General features: G+C 52.5%; 1 protein-coding gene across 3 annotated transcripts in view; it reads right to left on the reverse strand.

Annotated features, from left to right (window-relative positions):
- LOC137356732 (soluble guanylate cyclase 88E-like) overlaps positions 1–25914 on the reverse strand; it is a 44156-nt gene that overhangs the window by 14340 nt on the left and 3902 nt on the right. For 2 of the 3 annotated variants that reach the window (XM_068022458.1, XM_068022460.1), the window contains exons 2-9: positions 20629–20783; positions 19444–19576; positions 4873–5047; positions 4122–4471; positions 3269–3395; positions 2795–2920; positions 1804–1924; positions 527–656 (exon numbers count right to left, since the gene is read on the reverse strand). In XM_068022458.1, the coding sequence (XP_067878559.1) occupies positions 527–656; positions 1804–1924; positions 2795–2920; positions 3269–3395; positions 4122–4471; positions 4873–5047; positions 19444–19576; positions 20629–20756 (1290 nt within the window). In that variant the 5' untranslated portion in view covers positions 20757–20783. Of the gene's footprint in view, positions 1–526; positions 657–1803; positions 1925–2794; positions 2921–3268; positions 3396–4121; positions 4472–4872; positions 5048–19443; positions 19577–20628; positions 20784–24533; positions 24586–25914 lie in introns of those variants that run through there. The other variant, XM_068022459.1, reaches the window with a different exon arrangement.

Consider the following 25914-nt stretch of genomic DNA (forward strand, 5'->3'; position numbering starts at 1 on the left):
ACTCTAACCCTAACTCTAACCCTAACCCTAACTCTGTGGTCCTGAAACAACAGAGCAGAAGCTCATCCTCGGCTTCAGTATGTTCAACCTTCTCCCCATATCTTCCAATCCCTGAATCCCATCCTCTCCCCATAACCCTCAGTCCCACCCACCCACCTTCTCCCCTTATCCCTAGCTCTCACCTTCTCCCCATATCCCTCAGTCCCACCCACCCACCTTCTCTCCATATCCCTCGATCCCACCCACCTTCTCCCCATATCCTCCAACCCAGACTCTGAGGAAACTGGGTTCAGTTCCGGGTGCCCGCACCTCAGGACGGATATATTGTCCTTGGACAGGGTGCAGTGCAGATTCACCAGAATGATCCCGGGGATTAAAGGGTTACATTACGAGGACAGGTCGCACAGACTAGGCTTGTACTCCACTCGAGTATTGAAGATTAAGGGGGTGATCTCGTTGAACGGCGGAACGGGCTGGAGGGGCTGAATGGCCTTATTTTGGCGTTGCTGACGGTTTCACCTCTCACCTGATCCAAGGCGAGCTGAAGTTCAGCCGACTGCTGCGTCCCCGCCAGGATTAGTTCTCGGCTCGAGTCGTGCAGGTTCAGGTCATTGACGTACACCCCCATTTTGATCATGTCCTCCACTGTCTCGATTCTGCACAGTGACCAGCCAGAGTTTCAGTCGGGGCAGGACAGGACCTCCCTCCCCCCCGCCGGCCCTGAGTGGCAAACCCCGCAGCTTCAGTTAAACGGCAACCTCTCCCGCTGTACCCCCATCATTAATCCTTTCCACACCGGCCTCTCCTGAGGTGGCCGACCCGCTTGAACGGCAAGTGTCGGCAAGGCTATTCGCCCACAGAGGGCATCGCAGCAATCCTCAGCACCCACCCCAGTTCTACAGGTATGGTGAATAAGGAGACGACACATACTAGGTGAGGCCTAGTGACTGAGGAAGATTTACCCCCAACCTGGAAAAGCAGCTTCCTTTACTCCCCGCCTTCTCTCCTCGCGTCGTGACTGCTCCTGTCCCCTTGAAGCAAACAAGTGGGATACCCAGTCTGACACCTCACTAGGACGCACCAATGAAAAACATCCTTAAAGCAGCCGCAATGATTATATACTGGACTTTACACAGTCCGATCCCACTACGTCATTAACACAGGGGCAATGAGATACTGGATATTACACAGTCCGATCCCACTACATCATTAACACAGGGGCAATGAGATACTGGATATTACACAGTCCGATCCCACTACATCATTAACACAGGGGCAATGAGATACCGGATATTACACAGTCCGATCCCACTATTTCATTAACACAGGTGCAATGAGATACCGGATATTACACAGTCCGATCCCACTATATCATTAACACAAGGGCAATGAGATACTGGATATTACACAGTCCGATCCCACTATATCATTAACACAGGAGCAATGAGATACCAGATATTACACAGTCCGATCCCACTACATCATTAACACAGGGGCAATGAGATACTGGATATTACACAGTCCGATCCCACTACATCATTAAATCAGAGGCAATGAGGTACTGGATAATACACAGTCCGATCCCACGGTATCATTAACACTGGGGCAATGAGATACTGGATATTACACAGTCCGATCCCACTATATCATTAAATCAGAGGCATTGAGGTAATGGATATTACACAGTCCGATCCCACCATATCATTAAATCAGAGGCAATAAGGTACTGGATAATACACAGTCCGATCCCACGATAGCGTTCACACAGGGGTAAACCGAATCCGTCCCTACAATGGAACTTACATGGGTGTTCCCAAGAAGATGAGTGAGTCCCACTGGGGCACGTACTTCATCTGCCCTTTCAGGTGGAGTGGTTTCTTTGGAGGCTCTCTCATATCCTCGAAGATCATTTCGCTGCATTTACCTGTTAGGGGGTGAGGGAGGGAGTGAGGGGGGAGTTTGAGTAAACAAGAACAGCTGCCCCTTTAGACCCTGCTTTGCTTCATAACGGTGCCACCCATGCCCGCCCTGCCCCATTGCCTGCCCTCAATCCCCCTTCCCCCCCCCCCCCCCCCACCACCAATCCCACCCCACCCCTTGCCCGAGGGTGCCCACTCTTACTGGGGGTGTCATGAGCGCCAGCCGCACCCCCCTCAGCGCCAGCTCGCTATTGGACTGCGTAAGGCATCACTGCCGAGCCGTGATCTCGTCCTGCTCTGCGATCCGCAACAAGCGCGCGAGCCAGCAGGGGTCAATGGCGGTGACCAGGAGCAGAACCCCAGCTGAACTTTGACCCCCGGAGCACTGAGCCCAACTTCAGCCCCTGACTCCCCATCCCGCACACAAAACCACCTACCCACCACCCCCCCACCCACCCCTGCACCTTCCAGATAGGTTATCTCAGCACCAGCCAGAGATCAAAAGTGCCTTAAAGGAGGAGAGAGAGAGGCGGAGAGGTTTAGGGAGGGAATTCCAGAGCTTAGGGCCCCAGGCAGCTGAAGGCACGGCCGCCAATGGTGGAGCGATGGGAATCCGGGGAATGGGTGAGGGGCCGGATTTGGAGGAGAGCAGAGATCTCGGAGGGTCATAGGGGCTGGAGGAGGCGACGGAGATAGGGAGGGGGGGGATGAGGGGACGTGAAGGGATTTGAAAACAAGGGTATAAAGTTCACCTGCTCTCGGCCTCAAGGCAACGTGAGTGAGGAGCTCTAGCCTCAATTCCCCCCCTCACCTCCCCTCGTCACCCCCCCGCCCCCACCCACCATTTGCACAGACAGAAGCCGCGTGCGTCTCACCGGTGACAGTCTGGAACGCAATCAGCTCAATGTCCATCCCCGTCGCGTTGCCGAAGTTCTTTTGGGACAGGGCTCCACTTGCGTACTCCTGGTCAGCGCTGTGAAGCTCCTCGCTGCCCTCCGCTGCTGTGGAGACACGGACAAAGAGACAGAGACCGTGCAGTACAGCGCGCCTGGTTTCCCGAGAGTCCCCTTCCTTCCTTCCCCAAAGGTGCTGATCTGCCGCTGTGGAGCGGGCCCTCTGAGCCACATGCCTTGCCCGAGTAGGCCACACCATGCGCGCAAGCGCCAGGAAGACTCTCCCACCCACGGAGTGCATCAGTGTCACCGCTCTGAAGAATGCGTGAGGGAATTGAGTGCGGAATTAGGGGGCAAATGCTGCTACGAGGCCCTGAACTGAAAAAGCCCCAGGATAGGCTCAGCAGCCCGTGTCCCGAGTCCCCGGCTGCCCTCATGAGGGAGCAGGTTTCTCACCTTGGTCACTCCCTCTTCTCTCCTTGTCTCCTTCACCCTTGTCGGTGTTGACCATGCTGATTTTCTGCTTGCTTTCCACCACTGCTTTGGACATCAACTCAAAGACGTTGTTCAAGTGGGTGTAGATCTGGCGTGACAGAGACCAGCAGCGCGTCAGTGAACCAGCAAAGGCCGTTCAGCCCTTCCAGCCTGCTCTCCCCCCCCCCCTCCCCCTACAGTCAATCGGATTGTGGCTGAACTGCCCCTCAGCTCCCTTCACCCGCCTTCAACTCGATAAACGGTTCTGGGCACCGCAACTAAGAAAGGATATATCGGCCTTGGAAGCAGGGCAATGCAGATCCAGCTGGAGTTAGATACAGAGTAAAGCTCCCTCTGCACTGTCCCCATCAAACATTCCCAGGACAGGTACAGTACGGGGTTAGATACAGAATAAAGCTCCTTCTACACTGTCCCCCATCAAACATTCACAGGACAGGTACAGCACGGGGGTTAGATACAGAGTAAAGCTCCCTCTACACTGTCCCCATCAAACACTCCCAGGACAGGTACAGCACGGGGGTTAGATACAGAGTAAAGCTCCCTCTACACTGTCCCCATCAAACACTCCCAGGACAGGTACAGCACGGGGGTTAGATACAGAGTAAAGCTCCCTCTACACTGTCCTCATCAAACACTCCCAGGATAGGTACAGTACGGGGGTTAGATACAGAGTAAAGCTCCCTCTACATTGTCCCCATCAAACACTCCCAGGACAGGTACAGCACGGGGGTTAGATACAGAGTAAAGCTCCCTCTACATTGTCCCCATCAAACACTCCCAGGACAGGTACAGGAAGGGGCCTCCTCTCACTTACATTGTCCCAGGTGAACTCCAGCATTGGGCGGACCAGGGTGAACTCCTCGTCGACCTTCTTGCCCTGAAGGTCGGAGAAGACCTCCTTCAGTCCGTCGCCGATCCTGAACATGGTCATTTCCCTGCGGAAGATCATGCTGAAGGGGAACATGTCGAAGATGATCCCTTTCTTCATGGGCAGTTTCTCGTAGCCTGGTGCCGCCTTCAGCTGAGGCTTAAGGGGGTTGAAGGCGGCATTGTCGAAATTCATCTTGTAGACCACGTAGGTCATCTTCTCGGTCTCCTCCTTGGACAGGATCTCCACCTCGATGTTGGTGTTGTAGAACTGCCGACCCACCTGCGAGAGTTGCCCTGGGCAACCGTGGGGAGAGGAGAGTGAGCAACGCACGTGTGCGACAGGGAAGAAAAGGCTCGTTGGGTTACGGAACCGAGGCAGGGGGATGGAGTTCAGATACAGATCAGCCGTGATCTGATTGAATGGCGGGGCAGGCTCGGAGGGGCTGAATGGCCTCCTCCCGCCTCGCAGCCGATGAAGCGCTTTTTCAGGAGTGAAATTGAGGAAGGCCTTTCATTCATGTCGAGCTTTTCACAAGTTCAGGAGGCCCGAAAGGGGCGGCCTCGTGTCCCAAGCATGTGCCGCCCGAACCCCAGCTCAACCTCTCAGCCGCTGAGCTCAAGGATCTGCCCCCACCCCACCGCCCACGGCCAGGGACCCACCCCCGCCTCCCCCACCGCCCGCGGATCGGCCTTACCTTTGACGAACTGGGTGAAGCCCTTGCGCGTGCTGCGGTAATGCAGAGTCAGGCTGGTCTCACACTCCTCCTCCACGCAGAAGCTCGGCGGCTGAACCTTGGGGAAGGAGAAACGGAAATACTCGTGGAGATTGTCCAACTCGTTGATGAAGTCTCGGACATTCCGGCCCAGGACCTTGGGTGCGGAGGAAAGACAAGGAAAAGAAAGATAGTGAGGAAAGGGGGCAGGAAAAGCCCGCTCGGCCCATCTGCTTCGTGCTGGTGTCTCTGCTCCGCACGAGCCTCCTCTGACCTCCCTCTTCATCTCACCCCATCTGCATATCCTTCTATTCCTTTCTCCCTCATGCGTTTATCCAACTTCCCCTTAAATGTATCTCTGCTATTCCCCCTCAACCACTCCCTGTGGTAGCGAGTTCCACATTCTCACCACTCTCTGGGGAAAGAGGTTTCTCCTGAATTCCCCATTGGATTTATCAGTGACTGTCTTATATTGATGGCCCCCTAGTTCTGGTCTCCCCCCCACAAACAGAAACATCTTCTCTCTGTCTACCCGATCGAAACCCTTTCATCATTTTAAAGCCCTCAATCAGGTCACCCCTCAGCCTTCTCTACTCTAGAGAAAAGAGCCCCCGGCCTGTTCAACCTTTCCTGATCGTTATAACCTCTCAGTTCTGGTATCATCCTAGTATCATCCTTTCTCCAGGGTCCTCGATATCCTTTTGATAATATGGAGACCGGAACTGTGCACAGTGCTTAATGACAGTTCGTATAGGAACCATCATCGCGGAACGCTGACACTCCGATGTGTGGTGACTGTCATTCATGCAGACAAAGACAGCAAGATCCCACAAACAGCAGTGTAATAATGACCAGATCATCTGTTTTTCAGTGATACGAACATACGAATGAGGAGCAGGAGGAGGCCACTCGGCCCTTCGAGCTTGCTCTGCCATTCTATAAGCTCATGGCTGAACTGATTACTCCATATTCCCACCGACCCCCCATAACCTTTCACCCCCTTGCATATCAAGAATCTATCTACCTCTGCCTTAAAAATATTCAAAGACTCTGCTTCCACCGCCTTTTGAAGAAGAGAATTCACAACCCTCTGAGAGAAAGAATTTCTCCTCATCTCTGTCTTAAATGGGCCACCCCTTATTTTTAAACAGTGACCCCTAGTTCTAGATTCTTCCACAAGAGGAAACATCCTTTCCACATCCACCCTGTCAAGACCCCTCAGGATCTTATATGTTTCAATCAAGTCGCCTCTTACTCTTCTAAATTCCAGTGGATACAAACCTAGCCTGTCCGATCTTCCCTGGTAAGACAGCCCATACATTCCAGGTATTTGTCCAGTAAACCTTGTCTGTACTGCTTCCAACCGATTTACATCCAGATGTTGGTTTAGTTTAGTTTAGTTTCGTGATACAGCACTGAAACAGGCCCTTCGGCCCACCGAGTCTGTGCCGACCATCAACCACCCATTTATACTCATCCTACACTAATCCCATATTCCTACCACATCCCCACCTGTCCCGACATTTCCCTACCACCTACCTATACTAGGGACAATTTATAATGGCCAATTTACCTACCAACCTGCGAGTCTTTTGGCTTGTGGGTGGAAACCGGAGCACCCGGAGGAAACCCACGCAGACACAGGGAGAACATGCAAACTCCACACAGGCAGTACCCGGAATTGAACCCGGGTCGCTGGAGCTGTGAGGCTGCGGTGCTAACCACTGTGCCACTGTGCCGCCCTTGGGGTTGAGGTATAAACATTGGCCCCAGGACACCGGGGTGAACCCCCCACCCCACCCCCCCGCTCTTCATCCAATAGCGGTTGTGGGATCTTGAAGGCTCGTTTGAACAGGCTGAATTAGACCTTGGAGCAATATCATTCTGAAGAACGATACAGCAGCGAGCAGCGTCTTTGGATGCATGAGGACTGGGTGAGTGGGATATTCGACTGGGTGAGTGGGATATTGGACTGGGAGAGTGGGATATCGGACTGGGTGAGTGGGATATTGGACTGGGAGAGTGGGATATTGGACTGGGTGTGTGGGATATTGGACTGGGTGAGTGGGATATTGGACTGGGTGTGTGGGATATTGGACTGGGTGAGTGGGATATTGGACTGGGTGTGTGGGATATTGGACTGGGTGAGTGGGATATTGGACTGGGTGTGTGGGATATTGGACTGGGTGAGTGGGATATCGGACTGGGTGATTGGGATATTGGACTGGGAGAGTGGGATATCGGACTGGGTGATTGGGAGATTGGACTGGGAGAGTGGGATATCGGACTGGGTGTGTGGGATATTGGACTGGGTGAGTGGGATATCGGACTGGGTGAGTGGGATATTGGACTGGGTGTGTGGGATATTGGACTGGGTGAGTGGGATATTGGACTGGGAGAGTGGGATATTGGACTGGGAGAGTGGGATATTGGATTGGGTGAGTGGGATATTGGATTGGGTGAGTGGGATATTGGACTGGGAGAGTGGGATATTGGACTGGGAGAGTGGGATATTGGACTGGGAGAGTGGGATATTGGACTGGGAGAGTGGGATATTGGACTGGGTGTGTGGGATATTGGACTGGGAGAGTGGGATATTGGATTGGGTGAGTGGGATATTGGATTGGGTGAGTGGGATATTGGACTGGGAGAGTGGGATATTGGACTGGGAGAGTGGGATATTGGACTGGGTGAGTGGGACATTGGACTGGGTGAGTGGGATATTGGACTGGGTGAGTGGGATATCGGACTGGGTGAGTGGGATATTGGACTGGGTGAGTGGGATATTGGACTGGGTGAGTGGGATATTGGACTGGGAGAGTGGGATATTGGACTGGGTGTGTGGGATATTGGATTGGGTGAGTGGGATATTGGACTGGGTGAGTGGGATATTGATCTGGGTGAGTGGGATATTGGATTGGGTGAGTGGGATATTGGATTGGGTGAGTGGGATATTGGACTGGGAGAGTGGGATATCGGACTGGGTGAGCGGGATATTGGACTGGGTGTGTGGGATATGGGACTGGGTGAGTGGGATATTGGACTGGGAGAGTGGGATATTGGACTGGGTGAGTGGGATATTGGACTGGGAGAGTGGGATATTGGACTGGGTGAGTGGGATATTGGACTGGGAGAGTGGGATATTGGACTGGGTGTGTGGGATATTGGATTGGGTGAGTGGGATATTGGACTGGGTGAGTGGGATATTGATCTGGGTGAGTGGGATATTGGACTGGGTGAGTGGGATATTGGACTGGGTGAGTGGGATATTGATCTGGGTGAGTGGGATATTGGACTGGGTGTGTGGGATATTGGACTGGGTGAGTGGGATATTGGACTGGGTGTGTGGGATATGGGACTGGGTGAGTGGGATATTGGACTGGGAGAGTGGGATATCGGACTGGGTGTGTGGGATATTGGACTGGGAGAGTGGGATATTGGACTGGGTGTGTGGGATATTGGACTGGGAGAGTGGGATATTGGACTGGGTGTGTGGGATATTGGACTGGGAGAGTGGGATATTGGACTGGGTGAGTGGGATATTGGACTGGGAGAGTGGGATATTGGACTGGGTGAGTGGGATATTGGACTGGGTGAGTGGGATATTGGACTGGGAGAGTGGGATATTGGACTGGGTGTGTGGGATATTGGATTGGGTGACTGGGATATTGGACTGGGAGAGTGGGATATTGGATTGGGAGAGTGGGATATTGGACTGGGTGAGTGGGATATTGGACTGGGTGAGTGGGATATTGGACTGGGAGAGTGGGATATTGGACTGGGTGTGTGGGATATTGGATTGGGTGAGTGGGATATTGGATTGGGAGAGTGGGATATTGGACTGGGTGAGTGGGATATTGGACTGGGAGAGTGGGATATTGGATTGGGAGAGTGGGATATTGGACTGGGTGAGTGGGATATTGGACTGGGTGAGTGGGATATTGGACTGGGAGAGTGGGATATTGGACTGGGTGTGTGGGATATTGGATTGGGTGAGTGGGATATTGGACTGGGAGAGTGGGATATTGGACTGGGTGAGTGGGATATTGGACTGGGTGAGTGGGATATTGGACTGGGAGAGTGGGATATTGGACTGGGTGAGTGGGATATTGGACTGGGTGAGTGGGATATTGGACTGGGAGAGTGGGATATTGGACTGGGTGTGTGGGATATTGGATTGGGTGACTGGGATATTGGACAGGGAGAGTGGGATATTGGACTGGGAGAGTGGGATATTGGATTGGGTGAGTGGGATATTGGACTGGGAGAGTGGGATATTGGACTGGGTGAGTGGGATATCAGACTGGGTGAGTGGGACATTGGACTGGGTGAGTGGGATATTGGATTGGGTGAGTGGGATATTGGACTGGGAGAGTGGGATATCGGACTGGGTGTGTGGGATATTGGACTGGGTGAGTGGGATATTGGACTGGGTGAGTGGGATATTCGACTGGGTGTGTGGGATATCGGACTGGGTGTGTGGGATATTGGACTGGGTGAGTGGGATATTGGACTGGGTGAGTGGGATATCGGACTGGGTGATGGGATATTGGACTGGGTGAGTGGGATATCGGACTGGGTGATGGGATATTGGATTGGGTGTGTGGGATATTGGACTGGGAGAGTGGGATATCGGACTGGGTGTGTGGGATATTGGACTGGGTGAGTGGGATATTGGACTGGGTGTGTGGGATATTGGACTGGGTGAGTGGGATATTGGACTGGGTGAGTGGGATATTGGACTGGGTGAGTGGGATATTGGACTGGGTGAGTGGGATATTGGACTGGGTGTGTGGGATATTGGACTGGGTGAGTGGGACATTGGACTGGGTGAGTGGGATATTGGACTGGGTGAGTGGGATATTGGACTGGGTGAGTGGGATATTGGACTGGGTGAGTGGGATATTGGACTGGGTGAGTGGGATATTGGACTGGGTGAGTGGGATATTGGACTGGGTGAGTGGGATATTGGACTGGGTGAGTGGGATATTGGACTGGGTGTGTGGGATATTGGACTGGGAGAGTGGGATATTGGACTGGGTGAGTGGGATATTGGACTGAGTGAGTGGGATATTGGACTGGGTGAGTGGGATATCGGACTGGGTGAGTGGGATATTGGACTGGGTGAGTGGGATATTGGACTGGGTGAGTGGGATATTGGACTGGGTGAGTGGGATATTGGACTGGGTGAGTGGGATATCGGACTGGGTGAGTGGGATATTGATCTGGGTGAGTGGGATATCGGACTGGGTGATTGGGATATCGGACTGGGTGAGTGGGATATTGGACTGGGTGAGTGGGATATTGATCTGGGTGAGTGGGATATCGGACTGGGTGAGTGGGATATTGGACTGGGTGAGTGGGATCTCGGACTGGGTGAGTGGGATATTGGACTGGGTGAGTGGGATATTGGACTGGGTGAGTGGGATATTGATCTGGGTGAGTGGGATATCGGACTGGGTGATTGGGATATCGGACTGGGTGAGTGGGATATTGGACTGGGTGAGTGGGATATTGATCTGGGTGAGTGGGATATCGGACTGGGTGAGTGGGATATTGATCTGGGTGAGTGGGATATCGGACTGGGTGATTGGGATATCGGACTGGGTGAGTGGGATATTGGACTGGGTGAGTGGGATATTGATCTGGGTGAGTGGGATATCGGACTGGGTGAGTGGGATATTGGACTGGGTGAGTGGGATCTCGGACTGGGTGAGTGGGATATTGGACTGGGTGAGTGGGATATTGGACTGGGTGAGTGGGACATTGGACTGGGTGTGTGGGATATGGGACTGGGTGAGTGGGATATTGGACTGGGAGAGTGGGATATTGGACTGGGTGAGTGGGATATTGGACTGGGAGAGTGGGATATCGGACTGGGTGAGTGGGATATTGGACTGGGTGAGTGGGATATTGGACTGGGAGAGTGGGATATCGGACTGGGTGAGTGGGATATTGGACTGGGTGAGTGGGATATTGGACTGGGTGAGTGGGATATTGGACTGGGTGAGTGGGATATTGGACTGGGAGAGTGGGATATTGGACTGGGAGAGTGGGATATTGGACTGGGTGAGTGGGATATCGGACTGGGTGAGTGGGATATTGGACTGGGAGAGTGGGATATCGGACTGGGTGAGTGGGATATTGGACTGGGTGAGTGGGATATTGGACTGGGTGAGTGGGATATTGGACTGGGTGAGTGGGATATTGATCTGGGTGAGTGGGATATTGGATTGGGTGAGTGGGATATTGGACTGGGTGAGTGGGATATTGGACTGGGTGAGTGGGATATTGGACTGGGTGAGTGGGATATTGGACTGGGTGTGTGGGATATGGGACTGGGTGAGTGGGATATTGGACTGGGAGAGTGGGATATCGGACTGGGTGAGTGGGATATTGGACTGGGTGAGTGGGATATTGGACTGGGTGAGTGGGACATTGGACTGGGTGAGTGGGATATTGGACTGGGTGATTGGGATATCGGACTGGGAGAGTGGGATATTGGACTGGGTGAGTGGGATATTGATCTGGGTGAGTGGGATATTGGACTGGGAGAGTGGGATATTGGACTGGGTGTGTGGGATATTGGACTGGGTGAGTGGGATATTGGACTGGGTGAGTGGGATATTGATCTGGGTGAGTGGGATATTGGACTGGGAGAGTGGGATATTGGACTGGGTGTGTGGGATATTGGACTGGGTGAGTGGGATATTGGATTGGGTGAGTGGGATATTGGACTGGGAGAGTGGGATATCGGACTGGGTGTGTGGGATATTGGACTGGGTGTGTGGGATATGGGATTGGGTGAGTGGGATATTGGACTGGGAGAGTGGGATATCGGACTGGGTGAGTGGGATATTGGACTGGGTGAGTGGGATATTGGACTGGGTGAGTGGGATATTGGACTGGGTGTGTGGGATATGGGATTGGGTGAGTGGGATATTGGACTGGGAGAGTGGGATATTGGACTGGGTGAGTGGGATATTGGACTGGGTGTGTGGGATATGGGATTGGGTGAGTGGGATATTGGACTGGGAGAGTGGGATATCGGACTGGGTGAGTGGGATATTGGACTGGGTGAGTGGGATATTGGACTGGGTGAGTGGGATATTGGACTGGGTGAGTGGGATATTGGACTGGGTGTGTGGGATATGGGATTGGGTGAGTGGGATATTGGACTGGGAGAGTGGGATATTGGACTGGGTGAGTGGGATATTGGACTGGGTGAGTGGGATATCGGACTGGGTGAGTGGGATATTGGACTGGGTGAGTGGGATATTGGACTGGGTGAGTGGGATATTGGACTGGGTGTGTGGGATATTGGACTGGGAGAGTGGGATATTGGACTGGGAGAGTGGGATATTGGACTGGGTGAGTGGGATATTGGACTGGGAGAGTGGAATGTGGGACTGGGTGTGTGGGATATTGGACTGGGTGAGTGGGATATTTGACTTGGTGAGTGGGATGTGGGACTGGGTGTGTGGGATATTGGATTGGGTTTGTGGGATATTGGACTGGGAGAGTGGGATATTGGACTGGGAGAGTGGGATATTGGACTGGGTGAGTGGGATATTGGACTGGGAGAGTGGAATGTGGGACTGGGTGTGTGGGATATTGGACTGGGTGAGTGGGATATTGGACTGGGAGAGTGGAATGTGGGACTGGGTGTGTGGGATATTGGACTGGGTGAGTGGGATATTGGACTGGGTGTGTGGGATATTGGACTGGGAGAGTGGGATATTGGACTGGGAGAGTGGGATATTGGACTGGGTGAGTGGGATATTGGACTGGGAGAGTGGAATGTGGGACTGGGTGTGTGGGATATTGGACTGGGTGAGTGGGATATTTGACTTGGTGAGTGGGATGTGGGACTGGGTGTGTGGGATATTGGATTGGGTTTGTGGGATGTGGGACTGGGTGTGTGGGATATTGGACTGGGTGAGTGGGATGTGGGACTGGGAGAGTGGGATATCGGACTGGGTGAGTGGGATATCGGACTGGGTGAGTGGGATATCGGACTGGGTGAGTGGGATATCGGACTGGGTGAGTGGGATATCGGACTGGGAGAGTGGGATATTGGACTGGGTGAGTGGGATATTGGATTGGGTGAGTGGGATGTAGGACTCGGTGAGTGGGATGTGGGACTGGGTGTGTGGGATATTGGATTGGGTGAGTGGGATGTAGGACTGGGTGAGTGGGATGTGGGACTGGGTGTGTGGGATATTGGACTGGGTGAGTGGGATGTGGGACTGGGTGTGTGGGATATTGGACTGGGAGAGTGGGATATTGGACTGGGTGTGTGGGATGTGGGACTGGGTGAGTGGGATATCGGACTGGGAGAGTGGGATATCGGATGGGAGAGTGGGATATCGGACTGGGAGAGTGGGATATCGGACTGGGAGAGTGGGATATCGGACTGGGTGAGTGGGATGTCGGACCGGGTGAGTGGGATGTCGGACTGGGTGAGTGGGATGTCGGACTGGGAGAGTGGGATGTCGGACTGGGTGTGTGGGTTATTGGATTGGGTGAGTGGGATATTGGACTGGGAGAGTGGGATATTGGATTGGGTGAGTGGGATATTGGACTGGGAGAGTGGGATATCGGACTGGGAGAGTGGGATATTGGACTGGGTGAGTGGGACATTGGACTGGGTGTGTGGGATATTGGACTGGGTGAGTGGGATATTGGACTGGGTGAGTGGGATATTGGACTGGGAGAGTGGGATATCGGACTGGGTGTGTGGGATATTGGACTGGGAGAGTGGGATATCGGACTGGGTGAGTGGGATATTGGACTGGGTGTGTGGGATATGGGACTGGGTGAGTGGGATATTGGATTGGGTGAGTGGGATATTGGACTGGGAGAGTGGGATATTGGACTGGATGAGTGGGATATTGGACTGGGAGAGTGGGATATTGGACTGGGTGTGTGGGATATGGGACTGGGTGAGTGGGATATTGGACTGGGTGAGTGGGATATTGGACTGGGTGAGTGGGATATTGGACTGGATGAGTGGGATATTGGACTGGGAGAGTGGGATATTGGACTGGGTGTGTGGGATATGGGACTGGGTGAGTGGGATATTGGACTGGGAGAGTGGGATATTGGACTGGATGAGTGGGATATTGGACTGGGTGAGTGGGATATTGGACTGGGTGTGTGGGATATGGGACTGGGTGAGTGGGATATTGGACTGGGAGAGTGGGATATTGGACTGGGAGAGTGGGATATTGGACTGGATGAGTGGGATATTGGACTGGGAGAGTGGGATATTGGACTGGGTGTGTGGGATATGGGACTGGGTGAGTGGGATATTGGACTGGGAGAGTGGGATATTGGACTGGATGAGTGGGATATTGGACTGGGTGAGTGGGATATTGGACTGGGTGTGTGGGATATGGGACTGGGTGAGTGGGATATTGGACTGGGAGAGTGGGATATTGGACTGGATGAGTGGGATATTGGACTGGGTGAGTGGGATATTGGACTGGGTGTGTGGGATATTGGACTGGGTGAGTGGGATATTGGACTGGGTGTGTGGGATATGGGACTGGGTGAGTGGGATATTGGACTGGATGAGTGGGATATTGATCTGGGTGTGTGGGATATGGGACTGGGTGAGTGGGATATTGGACTGGGTGTGTGGGATATTGGACTGGGTGAGTGGGATATGGGACTGGGTGAGTGGGATATTGGACTGGGTGAGTGGGATATTGGACTGGGTGAGTGGGATATTGGACTGGGTGAGTGGGATATTGGACTGAGTGAGTGGGATATTGGACTGGGTGAGTGGGATATTGGACTGGGTGAGTGGGATATTGGACTGGGTGAGTGGGATATTGGACTGGGTGAGTAGGATATTGATCTGGGTGAGTGGGATATTGGACTGGGAGAGTGGAATGTGGGACTGGGTGTGTGGGATATTGGACTGGGTGAGTGGGATATTTGACTTGGTGAGTGGGATGTGGGACTGGGTGTGTGGGATATTGGACTGGGTGAGTGGGACATTGGACTGGGTGAGTGGGATATTGGACTGGGTGAGTGGGATGTGGGACTGGGTGTGTGGGATATTGGACTGGGTGAGTGGGATGTGGGACTGGGAGAGTGGGATATCGGACTGGGTGAGTGGGATATCGGACTGGGTGAGTGGGATATCGGACTGGGTGAGTGGGATATCGGACTGGGTGAGTGGGATATCGGACTGGGAGAGTGGGATATTGGACTGGGTGAGTGGGATATTGGATTGGGTGAGTGGGATGTAGGACTCGGTGAGTGGGATGTGGGACTGGGTGTGTGGGATATTGGATTGGGTGAGTGGGATGTAGGACTGGGTGAGTGGGATGTGGGACTGGGTGTGTGGGATATTGGACTGGGTGAGTGGGATATTGGACTGGGTGTGTGGGATGTGGGACTGGGTGAGTGGGATATCGGACTGGGAGAGTGGGATATCGGATGGGAGAGTGGGATATCGGACTGGGAGAGTGGGATATCGGACTGGGAGAGTGGGATATCGGACTGGGTGAGTGGGATGTCGGACCGGGTGAGTGGGATGTCGGACTGGGTGAGTGGGATGTCGGACTGGGAGAGTGGGATGTCGGACTGGGTGTGTGGGTTATTGGATTGGGTGAGTGGGATATCGGACTGGGTGAGTGGGATATTGGACTGGGTGAGTGGGATATTGGACTGGGTGTGTGGGATATTGGACTGGGTGAGTGGGATATTGGACTGGGTGAGTGGGATGTAGGACTGGGTGAGTGGGTTATTGGATTGGGTGAGTGGGATATCGGACTGGGTGAGTGGGATATTGGACTGGGTGAGTGGGATATTGGACTGGGTGAGTGGGATATTGGACTGGGTGTGTGGGATATTGGATTGGGTGAGTGGGATATTGGACTGGGAGTGTGGGATATCGGACTGGGTGAGTGGGATATTGGACTGGGAGAGTGGGATATCGGACTGGGTGAGTGGGATATTGATCTGGGTGAGTGGGATATTGGACTGGGAGTGTGGGATATCGGACTGGGTGAGTGGGATATTGGACTGGGAGAGTGGGATATCGGACTGGGTGAGTGGGATATTGGACTGGGTGTGTGGGATATGGGACTGGGTGAGTGGGATATTGGATTGGGTGAGTGGGATATTGGACTGGGAGAGTGGGATATCGGACTGGGTGAGTGGGATATTGGACTGGGTGTGTGGGATATGGGACTGGGTGAGTGGAATATTGGACTGGGAGAGTGGGATATTGGACTGGGTGAGTGGGATATTGGACTGGGAGAGTGGGATATCGGACTGGGTGAGTGGGATATTGGACTGGGAGAGTGGGATATTGGACTGGGTGAGTGGGATATTGGACTGGGAGAGTGGAATGTGGGACTGGGTGTGTGGGATATTGGACTGGGTGAGTGGGATATTTGACTTGGTGAGTGGGATGTGGGACTGGGTGTGTGAGATATTGGACTGGGTGAGTGGGATGTGGGACTGGGAGAGTGGGATATTGGATTGGGTTTGTGGGATGTGGGACTGGGTGTGTGAGATATTGGACTGGGTGAGTGGGATGTGGGACTGGGAGAGTGGGATATCGGACTGGGTGAGTGGGATATCGGACTGGGTGAGTGGGATATCGGACTGGGTGAGTGGGATATCGGACTGGGTGAGTGGGATATCGGACTGGGAGAGTGGGATATTGGACTGGGTGAGTGGGATATTGGATTGGGTGAGTGGGATGTAGGACTGGGTGAGTGGGATATGGGACTGGGTGTGTGGGATATTGGATTGGGTGAGTGGGATGTAGGACTGGGTGAGTGGGATGTGGGACTGGGTGTGTGGGATATTGGACTGGGTGAGTGGGATGTGGGACTGGGTGTGTGGGATATTGGACTGGGAGAGTGGGATATTGGACTGGGTGTGTGGGATGTGGGACTGGGTGAGTGGGATATCGGACTGGGAGAGTGGGATATCGGATGGGAGAGTGGGATATCGGACTGGGAGAGTGGGATATCGGACTGGGAGAGTGGGATATCGGACTGGAGGGAGGTGGAAGAGCAGATTGGGAAACAGATTTTGGAAAGGAGCAGAAGTCACAGGGTAGTAATTATGGGGGATTTCAACTTCCCAAATATTGATTGGCAACTCTTTAGATCGAATAGTTTGGATGGGGTAGTGTTTGTGCAGTATGTCCAGGAAGCTTTTCTGACTCAGTATGTAGACTGCCCGACCAGAGGGGAGGCAATATTGGATTTGGTACTAGGTAATGAACCAGGGCAAGTGATAGAGCTGTTGGTGGGCGAGCACTTTGGAGATAGTGATCACAATTCTGTAGCATTCACTGTGGTAATGGAGAGGGATAGGTATGTGCAACAGGGCAAGGTTTACAATTGGGGGAAGGGTAGATATGATGCTGTCAGGCAGGAACTGAGGAGCATAAGTTGGGAGCATATGCTGGCAGGGAAGGGCACGGTCGAAATGTGGAACTTTTTCAAGGAGCAGATAGTAGGGGCCATTGATAAGCATGTCCCTGTCAGACAGGGAAGGGATGGTCATGTGAGGGAACCGTGGTTGACAAGAGAGGTTGAGAGTCTTGTTAGGAAGAAGAAGGATGCGTATATAAGGTTGAGGAAAAAGGGCACAGGCATAGCTCTGGAGGGATACAAGATGGCCAGGAAGGATCTGAAGAAAGGGATTAGGAGAGCTAAGAGAGGGCATGAAAAATGCTTGGCGGGTAGGATAAAAGAAAACCCCAAGGCCTTTTACGCGTATGTCAGAAATATGAGGATGACTAGGTCCGGTCAAGGACAATAGCGGGAGACTGTGTGTTGAGCCGGAAGAGATAAGTGAGGTTTTGAATGAGTACTTCTCTTCGGTATTTACGAATGAGAAGGGGTGTATTACTGAAGAGGACGGTGTGAAACAGACTGGTAAGCTCGAGGAAGTGCTCGTTAGGAGGGAAGATGTGTTGGGGTTTTTGAATAACTTGAAGATAGACAAGTCTCCCGGGCCTGACGGGGTATATCCAAGGATGTTATGGGAAGCAAGGGATGAAATTGCAGAGCCGCTGGCAATGATCTTTTCATCTTCTCTGTTGACGGGGGTGGTACCAGGTGATTGGAGGGTGGCAAATGTTGTGCCCCTGTTCAAGAAAGGGAATAGGAACAACCCTGGGAATTACAGGCCAGTTAGTCTTACTTCGGTGGTAGGCAAGTTGATGGAAAAGGTGCTGAGGGATAGGATTTCTGAGCATCTGGAAAGACACTGCTTGATTCGGGACAGTCAGCACGGTTTTGTGAGGGGTAGGTCTTGCCTCACAAGCCTGATTGAATTCTTTGAGCAGGTGACCAAGCAAGTGGATGAGGGTAAACCAGTGGATGTGGTGTACATGGATTTTGGTAAGGCATTTGATAAGGTCCCCCATGGTAGACTTATGGAGAAAGTCAGGAGGCATGGGATAGTGGGGAATGTGGCCAGTTGGATTAAGAATTGGCTAACTGATAGAAGGCAGAGAGTGGTCTTAGATGGTAAATACTCAGCCTGGAGCCCAGTTACCAGTGGCGTGCCGCAGGGATCAGTTCTGGGTCCTCTCCTGTTTGTGATTTTTATTAACGACTTGGATGAGGAAGTCGAAGGGTGGGTCAGTAAATTTGCAGATGATACAAAGGTTGGTGGAGTTGTGGATACCGAGGAGGGCTATTGTCGTCTGCAAAGGGACTTGGATAGGTTGCAGTGCTGGGCTGAAAAGTGGCAGATGGAGTTTAACCCTGAAAAGTGTGAGGTCGTCCATTTTGGAAGGACAAACACGAATGCAAAATACTGGGTTAACGGTAGGGTTCTTGGGCATGTGGAGGAGCAGAGAGACCTTGGGGTCTATGTGCATAGATCGTTGAAAGTTGCAACTCAAGTGGATAGGGCTGTGAAGAAGGCATATGGGGTGTTAGCGTTCATTAGCAGAGGGATTGAATTTAAGAGCCGTGAGGTGATGATGCAGCTGTACAGGACCTTGGTAAGGCCTCATTTGGAGTACTGTGTGCAGTTCTGGTCGCCTCATTTTAGGAAGGATGTGGAAGCCTTGGAGAGGGTGCAGAGGAGATTTACCAGGATGTTGCCTGGAATGGAGAATAAGTCTTACGAGGAAAGGCTGAACATTCTAGGCCTCTTCTCATTAGAACGGAGAAGGATGAGGGGTGACATGATAGAGGTTTATAAGATGATCAGGGGAATAGATAGGGTAGACAGTCAGAAACTTTTTCCCCGGGTGGAGCAAAGCGTTACAAGGGGTCATAAATTTAAGGTGAAGGGTGGGAGATATAAGGGGGATGTCAGGGGAAGGTTCTTTACCCAGAGAGTGGTCGGGGCATGGAATGCCTTGCCTGGGGAAGTTGTTGAGTCAGAAACTTTAGGGACTTTCAAACGGCTTTTAGATAGGTATATGGATAAAGGAGAATGATGGGGTATAGATTAAATTGTCCTTGACAGAGGACAAAGGATCGGCACAACATCGTGGGCCGAAGGGCCTGTTCTGTGCTGTATTTTTCTATGTTCTATGTTCTACACCCTCACTTTGAGAATCCTTTCATAGCCATAGTTGCCAATTCTCTTCACCATGTATACCCCGAAGGCATACATCAGCTCATCATGGGTCTTCCCCAGGACCTCACCAGCTGCTTTGGCCATTCGGAGGATGAGATTGTCACTGACGAGAAGGGAAAAGAGCAGAATTAGAACAACAATTTGCATTTATATGGCACCTTGAATGCAGTAAAACATCCCAAGGTGCTTTTCATGAGCAATTATCGACAGAATTCAACCCTGAACCACATGTGGAGATATTAGGGAACCGGTGACCAAAAGCTCGGTCAAAGAGGTCGGTTTTAAGGAGCGTCTTAAAGGAGAGAGGGAGAGAGGCGGAGAGGTTTAGGGAGGGAATTCCAGAGCTTAGGGCCGCAGGCAGCTGAAGGCACGGTCGCCAACGGTGGAGCGGTGGGAATCGGGGGATGGGCGAGAGGCCGGAACCGGAGGAGCGCAGAGATCTCGGAGGGTTGTAGGGGCTGGAGGAGGTGTCAGAGATAGGGAGGAAGTAAGGGCCATACTTGCCCCTGACAATGGGTGTGAACCTTGGCCTATGCGAGAGGCCCTTAAGTTATAGTAGCTACCACGTGGCCTTTCCACCTGCTCGGAGGAGGAAACTTGTGGAAGGAGGTTTCACATCACATTCAGGGTGATGAGCAACACTGAGGAGCCTATCCTTCAACAGCTCGTCAACACAGCGAAACTGCACACCAGGAGCGAGTCGAAGCAGCAGGCCTTCAGCCTAGGCCTTCGACAGTGCTGTTGATGGTTGCTAGGCAATGCAGAATGCGGCCTACACAGGAGATGAGGCGTGCATTGATTCCCATTCCCTGTTTGGGGAAAAGGAATTGTGCTGCCCTTGCTCGCTGTACACTGTCCCCCATCAAACACTCCAAGGACAGGTACAGCACGGGGGTTAGATACAGAGTAAAGCTCCCTCTACACTGTCCCTACAGTGGGTTACAGCCTCTCTGTGTCTGGCCTTTAAATTCTATCTCACACGCAGTGTGCTGTACTGGAATCGAGACTGTTGCAGACCCTTACAGCCTGCCCTCAGTCTGGATTACATACATACCCAATTCACAGAGAAGAAGCAGTTGCTGGCCCTTTTCACCATCTCCAACCCCCCACCCCGAACCCCTTCGGCCTCTCCCTCTTTGTGTCTTGCGTCCTTACTTGTACATCTGATGTTTCACAAATTTGAGGTGCGGGATCTCCGCTCGGGCCTCGATGAGCCTCCACACATCTTCACCGTACAATTCATTGATATAATCGTTCACTGCCTCCAGGTACAGTCCGTACATCTTCAGGCCTTCTCTCCCCTGCTACACCTTGAGATAACGGGAAACAAACTTAATGGGGATGGGGTGGGGGTGGGGGGCGTGGTGCTGAATATTGGTAGCAGCCTGAGGCCTTTCAGCCCCTCGAGTCTGTTCCGCCACTCAGTCAGATCCTGGCTGATCTGTATCTTAACTCCAGTTCAGTTCCGTAACCCTCAGTCCCCTTACTCAACCAAAGTCTAACTCAGTTTTCACATTTCCAATTAACCCCCCCAAACATTCCAGCCTCCACAGCTTTTTGGGGGGAGGGTGTTCCAGATTTCCACTCCCCTTTGTGTGAAGGTGTGCTTCCTGACATCATCCCTGACGGAGAGATTCAGAGATTCCTTCTTTAACAGGGGTTCCAGATGGAGAGATTCCCTCTTTAACAGGGGGCCCCTGACGGAGAGATTCCCACTTTAAAAGGGGTCCCTGACGGAGAGATTCCCTCTTTAACAGGGGGCCCCTGACGGAGAGATTCCCACTTTAAAAGGGGTCCCTGACGGAGAGATTCCCTCTTTAACAGGGGGTCCCTGACGGAGAGATTCCCACTTTAAAAGGGGTCCCTGACGGAGTGACTCCCTCTTTAACAGGGGGCCCCTGACGGAGAGATTCCCTCTTTAACAGGGCTCCCTGATGGAGAGATTCCCTCTTTAACAGGGGGCTCCTGACGGAGAGATTCCCACTTTAAAAGGGGTCCCTGACGGAGTGACTCCCTCTTTAACAGGGGTCCCTGACGGAGAGACTCACTCTTTAACAGGGATCCCTGACGGAGAGGTTCCCTCTTTAAAAGGGGTCCCTGATGGAGAGATTCCCTTTTTAAAAGGGCTCCCTGACGGAGAGACTCCCTCTTTAACAGGGGGCCCCTGACGGAGAGATTCCCTCTTTAACAGGGGGCTCCTGACGGAGAGATTCCCACTTTAAAAGGGGTCCCTGACGGAGAGATTCCCTCTTTAACAAGGGTCCCCGACGGAGACACTCACTCTTTAACAGGGCTCCCCGACAGAGAGATTCCCTCTTTAACAGGGGGCTCCTGATGGAGAGATTCCCACTTTAAAAGGGGTCCCTGACGGAGTGACTCCCTCTTTAACAGGGGTCCCTGACGGAGAGACTCACTCTTTAACAGGGATCCCTGACGGAGAGGTTCCCTCTTTAAAAGGGGTCCCTGACGGAGAGATTCCCTCTTTAAAAGGGCTCCCTGACGGAGAGACTCCCTCTTTAACAGGGGGCTCCTGACGGAGTGATTCCCACTTTAAAATGGGTCCCTGACGGAGAGATTCCCACTTTAACAGGGCTCCCTGACGGAGAGACTCCCTCTTTAACAGGGGCCCCTGACGGAGAGACTCCCTCTTTAACAAGGGTCCCCGACGGAGACACTCACTCTTTAACAGGGCTCCCTGACGGAGAGATTCCCTCTTTAACAAGGGGCTCCTGACGGAGAGATTCCCACTTTAAAAGGGGTCCCTGACGGAGTGACTCCCTCTTTAACAGGGCTCCCTGACGGAGAGACTCCCTCTTTAACAAGGGTCCCCGACGGAGACACTCACTCTTTAACAGGGATCCCTGACGGAGAGGTTCCCTCTTTAAAAGGGGTCCCTGACGGAGAGATTCCCTCTTTAAAAGGGGTCCCTGACGGAGTGACTCACTCTTTAACAGGGGGCTCCTGACGGAGAGATTCCCACTTTAAAAGGGGTCCCTGACGGAGAGACTCCCTGTTTAAAAGGGGTCCCTGACGGAGAGATTCCCTCTTTAAAAGGGGTCCCTGACGGAGAGACTCCCTCTTTAACAGGGATCCCTGACGGAGAGACTCCCTCTTTAAAAGGGGTCCCTGACGGAGAGACTCCCTCTTTAAAAGGGGTCCCTGATGGAGAGATTCCCTCTTTAACAGGGGTCCCTGATGGAGAGACTCCCTCTTTAAAAGGGGTCCCTGATGGAGAGATTCCCTCTGTAACAGGGGTCCCTGACGGACAGACTCTCTCTTTAAAAGGGGTCCCTGACATAGAGACTCTCTCTTTAAAAGGGGTCCCTGACGGAGAGACTGCAGCATTGTGGGGATACGGGGTTGGCGGGCAGGAGGTCCGGGCGTGGCAGAGAATGAGTGTCTTTAATCTTATAGTCAAATCTTCCATCAGTTGTCACCTGGTCAAATTGTTTAAAGCTATCTTAGCCTCCGTCATGGCATTGTGGGACCCCATCACGTGAAGGCCGGAGGCCTCCCCACAGGCTTGGCAACAACTCCAAATGCCAGGCCTCTGGGTTGCCCTAGCAACCCGTAGGCCTCTTGCACTTTACTGGCATATTCTGCATCTTGGGGACAGGGCAACCTGAAACAAAATGCATTGTTTCCCCCCATTTTTAACTGTTTAACAGTCAGGTTACGGTCCCTGCCAATCCTTCCATGGGCCCAGTACACGAAAAGTCCCCTATCATATAATCTCTCGTCTTATCTGATCTCCTTCCACAGCTCCCTCAACCAACATCACTAAAATAGACTAATTGGTCGTCACTCACAGTTTGGTGTTAGTTCTTGTGTAACAGCGGAGAGCCTTTCAAAATAATTAATCGTGTGCATGGGGCTTTTTTGAGGCAAACAGCCTTTTGCAAGCCCAAGACATCCCAGAGCGCTTTACAGCCAATTAAGTACTTTTTTTGAAGTGCGTTCATTATAGAGTCATAGAGTCGCACAGCATTGAAGCAGGCCCTTCGGCCCACCGCGTCCAGGCCGACCATAATGCCTATCTATACTAATCCCACCTGCCTGCATTAATTCCATATCCCTCTCTGCCTTGCTCATTCAAGTACCAGTCCAGATGCCTCTTAAATGTCGCTACTGTTCCTGCCTCCACCACCTCCTCAGGCAGCTCATTCCAGATACCCACTATTCTTTGTGTGAAAAATTTACCCCTTTGATCCCCTTTAAACCTCCTCCCTCTCACCTGAAATCTATGCCCTCTAGTTTTAGTCACCCCTACCATGGGAAACAGACTCTGGCTATCTACCCTATCTATGCCTCTCATAATTTTATATACCTCTATCGTGTCCCCTCTCAGCCTCCTTCGCTCCAGTGAAAACAGACCCAGCCTATCCAGTCTCTCTTTATAACTCAAGCCCTCCAAACCAGGCAGCATCCTTGTGAATCTTTCCTGCACCCTCTCTAGCTTAATCACATATTTCCTGCTATGCGGCGACCAGAACTGCACACAGAACGCCAAATGCAGCCTAACCAACGTCATGTCCAACCGTAACATGACGTCCCAACTCTTGTACTCAATGCCTCGGCCGATGAAGGCAAGCATGCCATATGTCTGCTTCACCACCCTGTCTACCTGTGTTGCCACTTTCAGGGAACTATGTACTTGCACCCCAAGGTCTCTCTGCTCAACAACACTCCCCAGGGCCCTGCCATTCACTGTATATGTCCTGCCCTGGTTTAACTTCCCAAAATGCATCACTTCAAACTTGTCTGCGTTAAATTCCATTCGCCAATCCCTTGCCCACTTTCCCAGTTGATCTATATCGTGTTGTAACCTTAGACAACCTTCTTCACTGTAATGTAGGAAATGCGGCAACCCATTTGCGCACAGCAAGATCCCACAAACAGCAATGTGATAATCACCCACCCAGACCATTTGTTTTTTTTTTAGTGATGTTGGTTGAGGGATAAATATCGGGCCCCAGGACACCGGAGAGAACTCCACCACCCCCCGCCCCCCCCATCCCCGCTCTTCTTCCAATAGCGGCCGTGGGATCGTTTACACCCACCTGAGAGGGGCGGAGGGGGGCCTCGGTTTAACGTCTCATCCTGAAAGACGGCACCTCCGACCGTGCGGCACTCCCTCAGTACCGGCACTGGGAGTGTCGGCCTGGATTATGGAGCTCTGGAGTGGAGGGCCCATGACCGTGAGCCATAACCGTGAACCAAGGCCGATATTTATAGGTGCCTTTAACATGTGTAATAAGGTGCTATACAAATGCAAAACCTCTGTCTTCTCCAATATTTTAAATCAAAAGCAGATATTTAACATGGAAGAACGGAAATCACAAACAATACAGACACGACAACAGATCAGAGGGCAGTTCTTAACCCCTCCCGGTTCTGTAACACAAGCTTGCATTTACATAGCGCCTTTGATGCAGTAAAGCATCCCAAAGGGTTTCACAGGAGCAATATCAAACAAAATTTGACCCCGAGCCACGTAAGGAGATATTAGGGGACAGGCGACCAAAAGCTCGGTCAAAGAGGTCGGTTTTAAGCAGCGTCTTAAAGGAGGAGAGAGAGAGAGAGAGAGGCGGAGAGGTTTAGGGAGGGAATTCCAGAGCTCCCAGGCAGCTGAAGGCACGGCCGCCAATGGTGGAGCGATGGGAATCGGGGGGATGGGCAAGAGGCCGGAATCGGAGGAGCGCAGAGATCTCGGAGGGTTGTAGAGGCTGGAGGAGGTGACAGAGATAGGGAGGGTGGGGGGGGAGGGTCCCCACTCCGGACTCAGGCAGAGCTGGGATTTAAAGTGACACTCACGGTTTGCGAGCTCTTCGTAACACACAGCAAATGAAAGATCAGCCCAGGACAAATAGGGTGGAGAACACACGACGGAACCTCCGTGCCGGGTCGCCCAGCGCCGGTTCCGAGGGAGTGCCGCACTGCCGGAGGCGCCGTTTTTCGGATGAGATGTTAAAACCTCCCCCCACCCCCCTCCCCAGCCCCCTGACCTCGCTGTCTATCTCTTGCGAGCTGCATCACTCCTGAATTTCCACTTCAATCGAGTATCTGTTCCTGTTTTACGGAACAGCACCCAGTGCTGTGGGCAAGAGAATGATTGGACTTTGTACCGGGAATTTTTGGAGGATCGCTGCTTGTCCGTGAGGAGTCAGAAACATCCGCACTGCACAAGTGCCAGGCAATGACCATCTCCAACAAGAGAGAATCTAACCATCTCCCCTTGACATTCAACGTCATTACCATCACTGAATCCCCCACTATCAACATCCTGGGGGTTACCATTGACTAGAAACTGAACTGGAGTAGCCATATAAATACTGTGACTACAAGAGCAGGTCAGAGGCTGGGAATCCTGAGGCGAGTAACTCACTTCCTGACTCCCCAAAGCCTGTCCACCATCTACAAAGCAGAAGTCCGGAGTGTGAT

This window comes from Heterodontus francisci, chromosome 46, assembly GCF_036365525.1.
Source record: "Heterodontus francisci isolate sHetFra1 chromosome 46, sHetFra1.hap1, whole genome shotgun sequence".
Lineage (NCBI taxonomy): Eukaryota > Metazoa > Chordata > Chondrichthyes > Heterodontiformes > Heterodontidae > Heterodontus > Heterodontus francisci.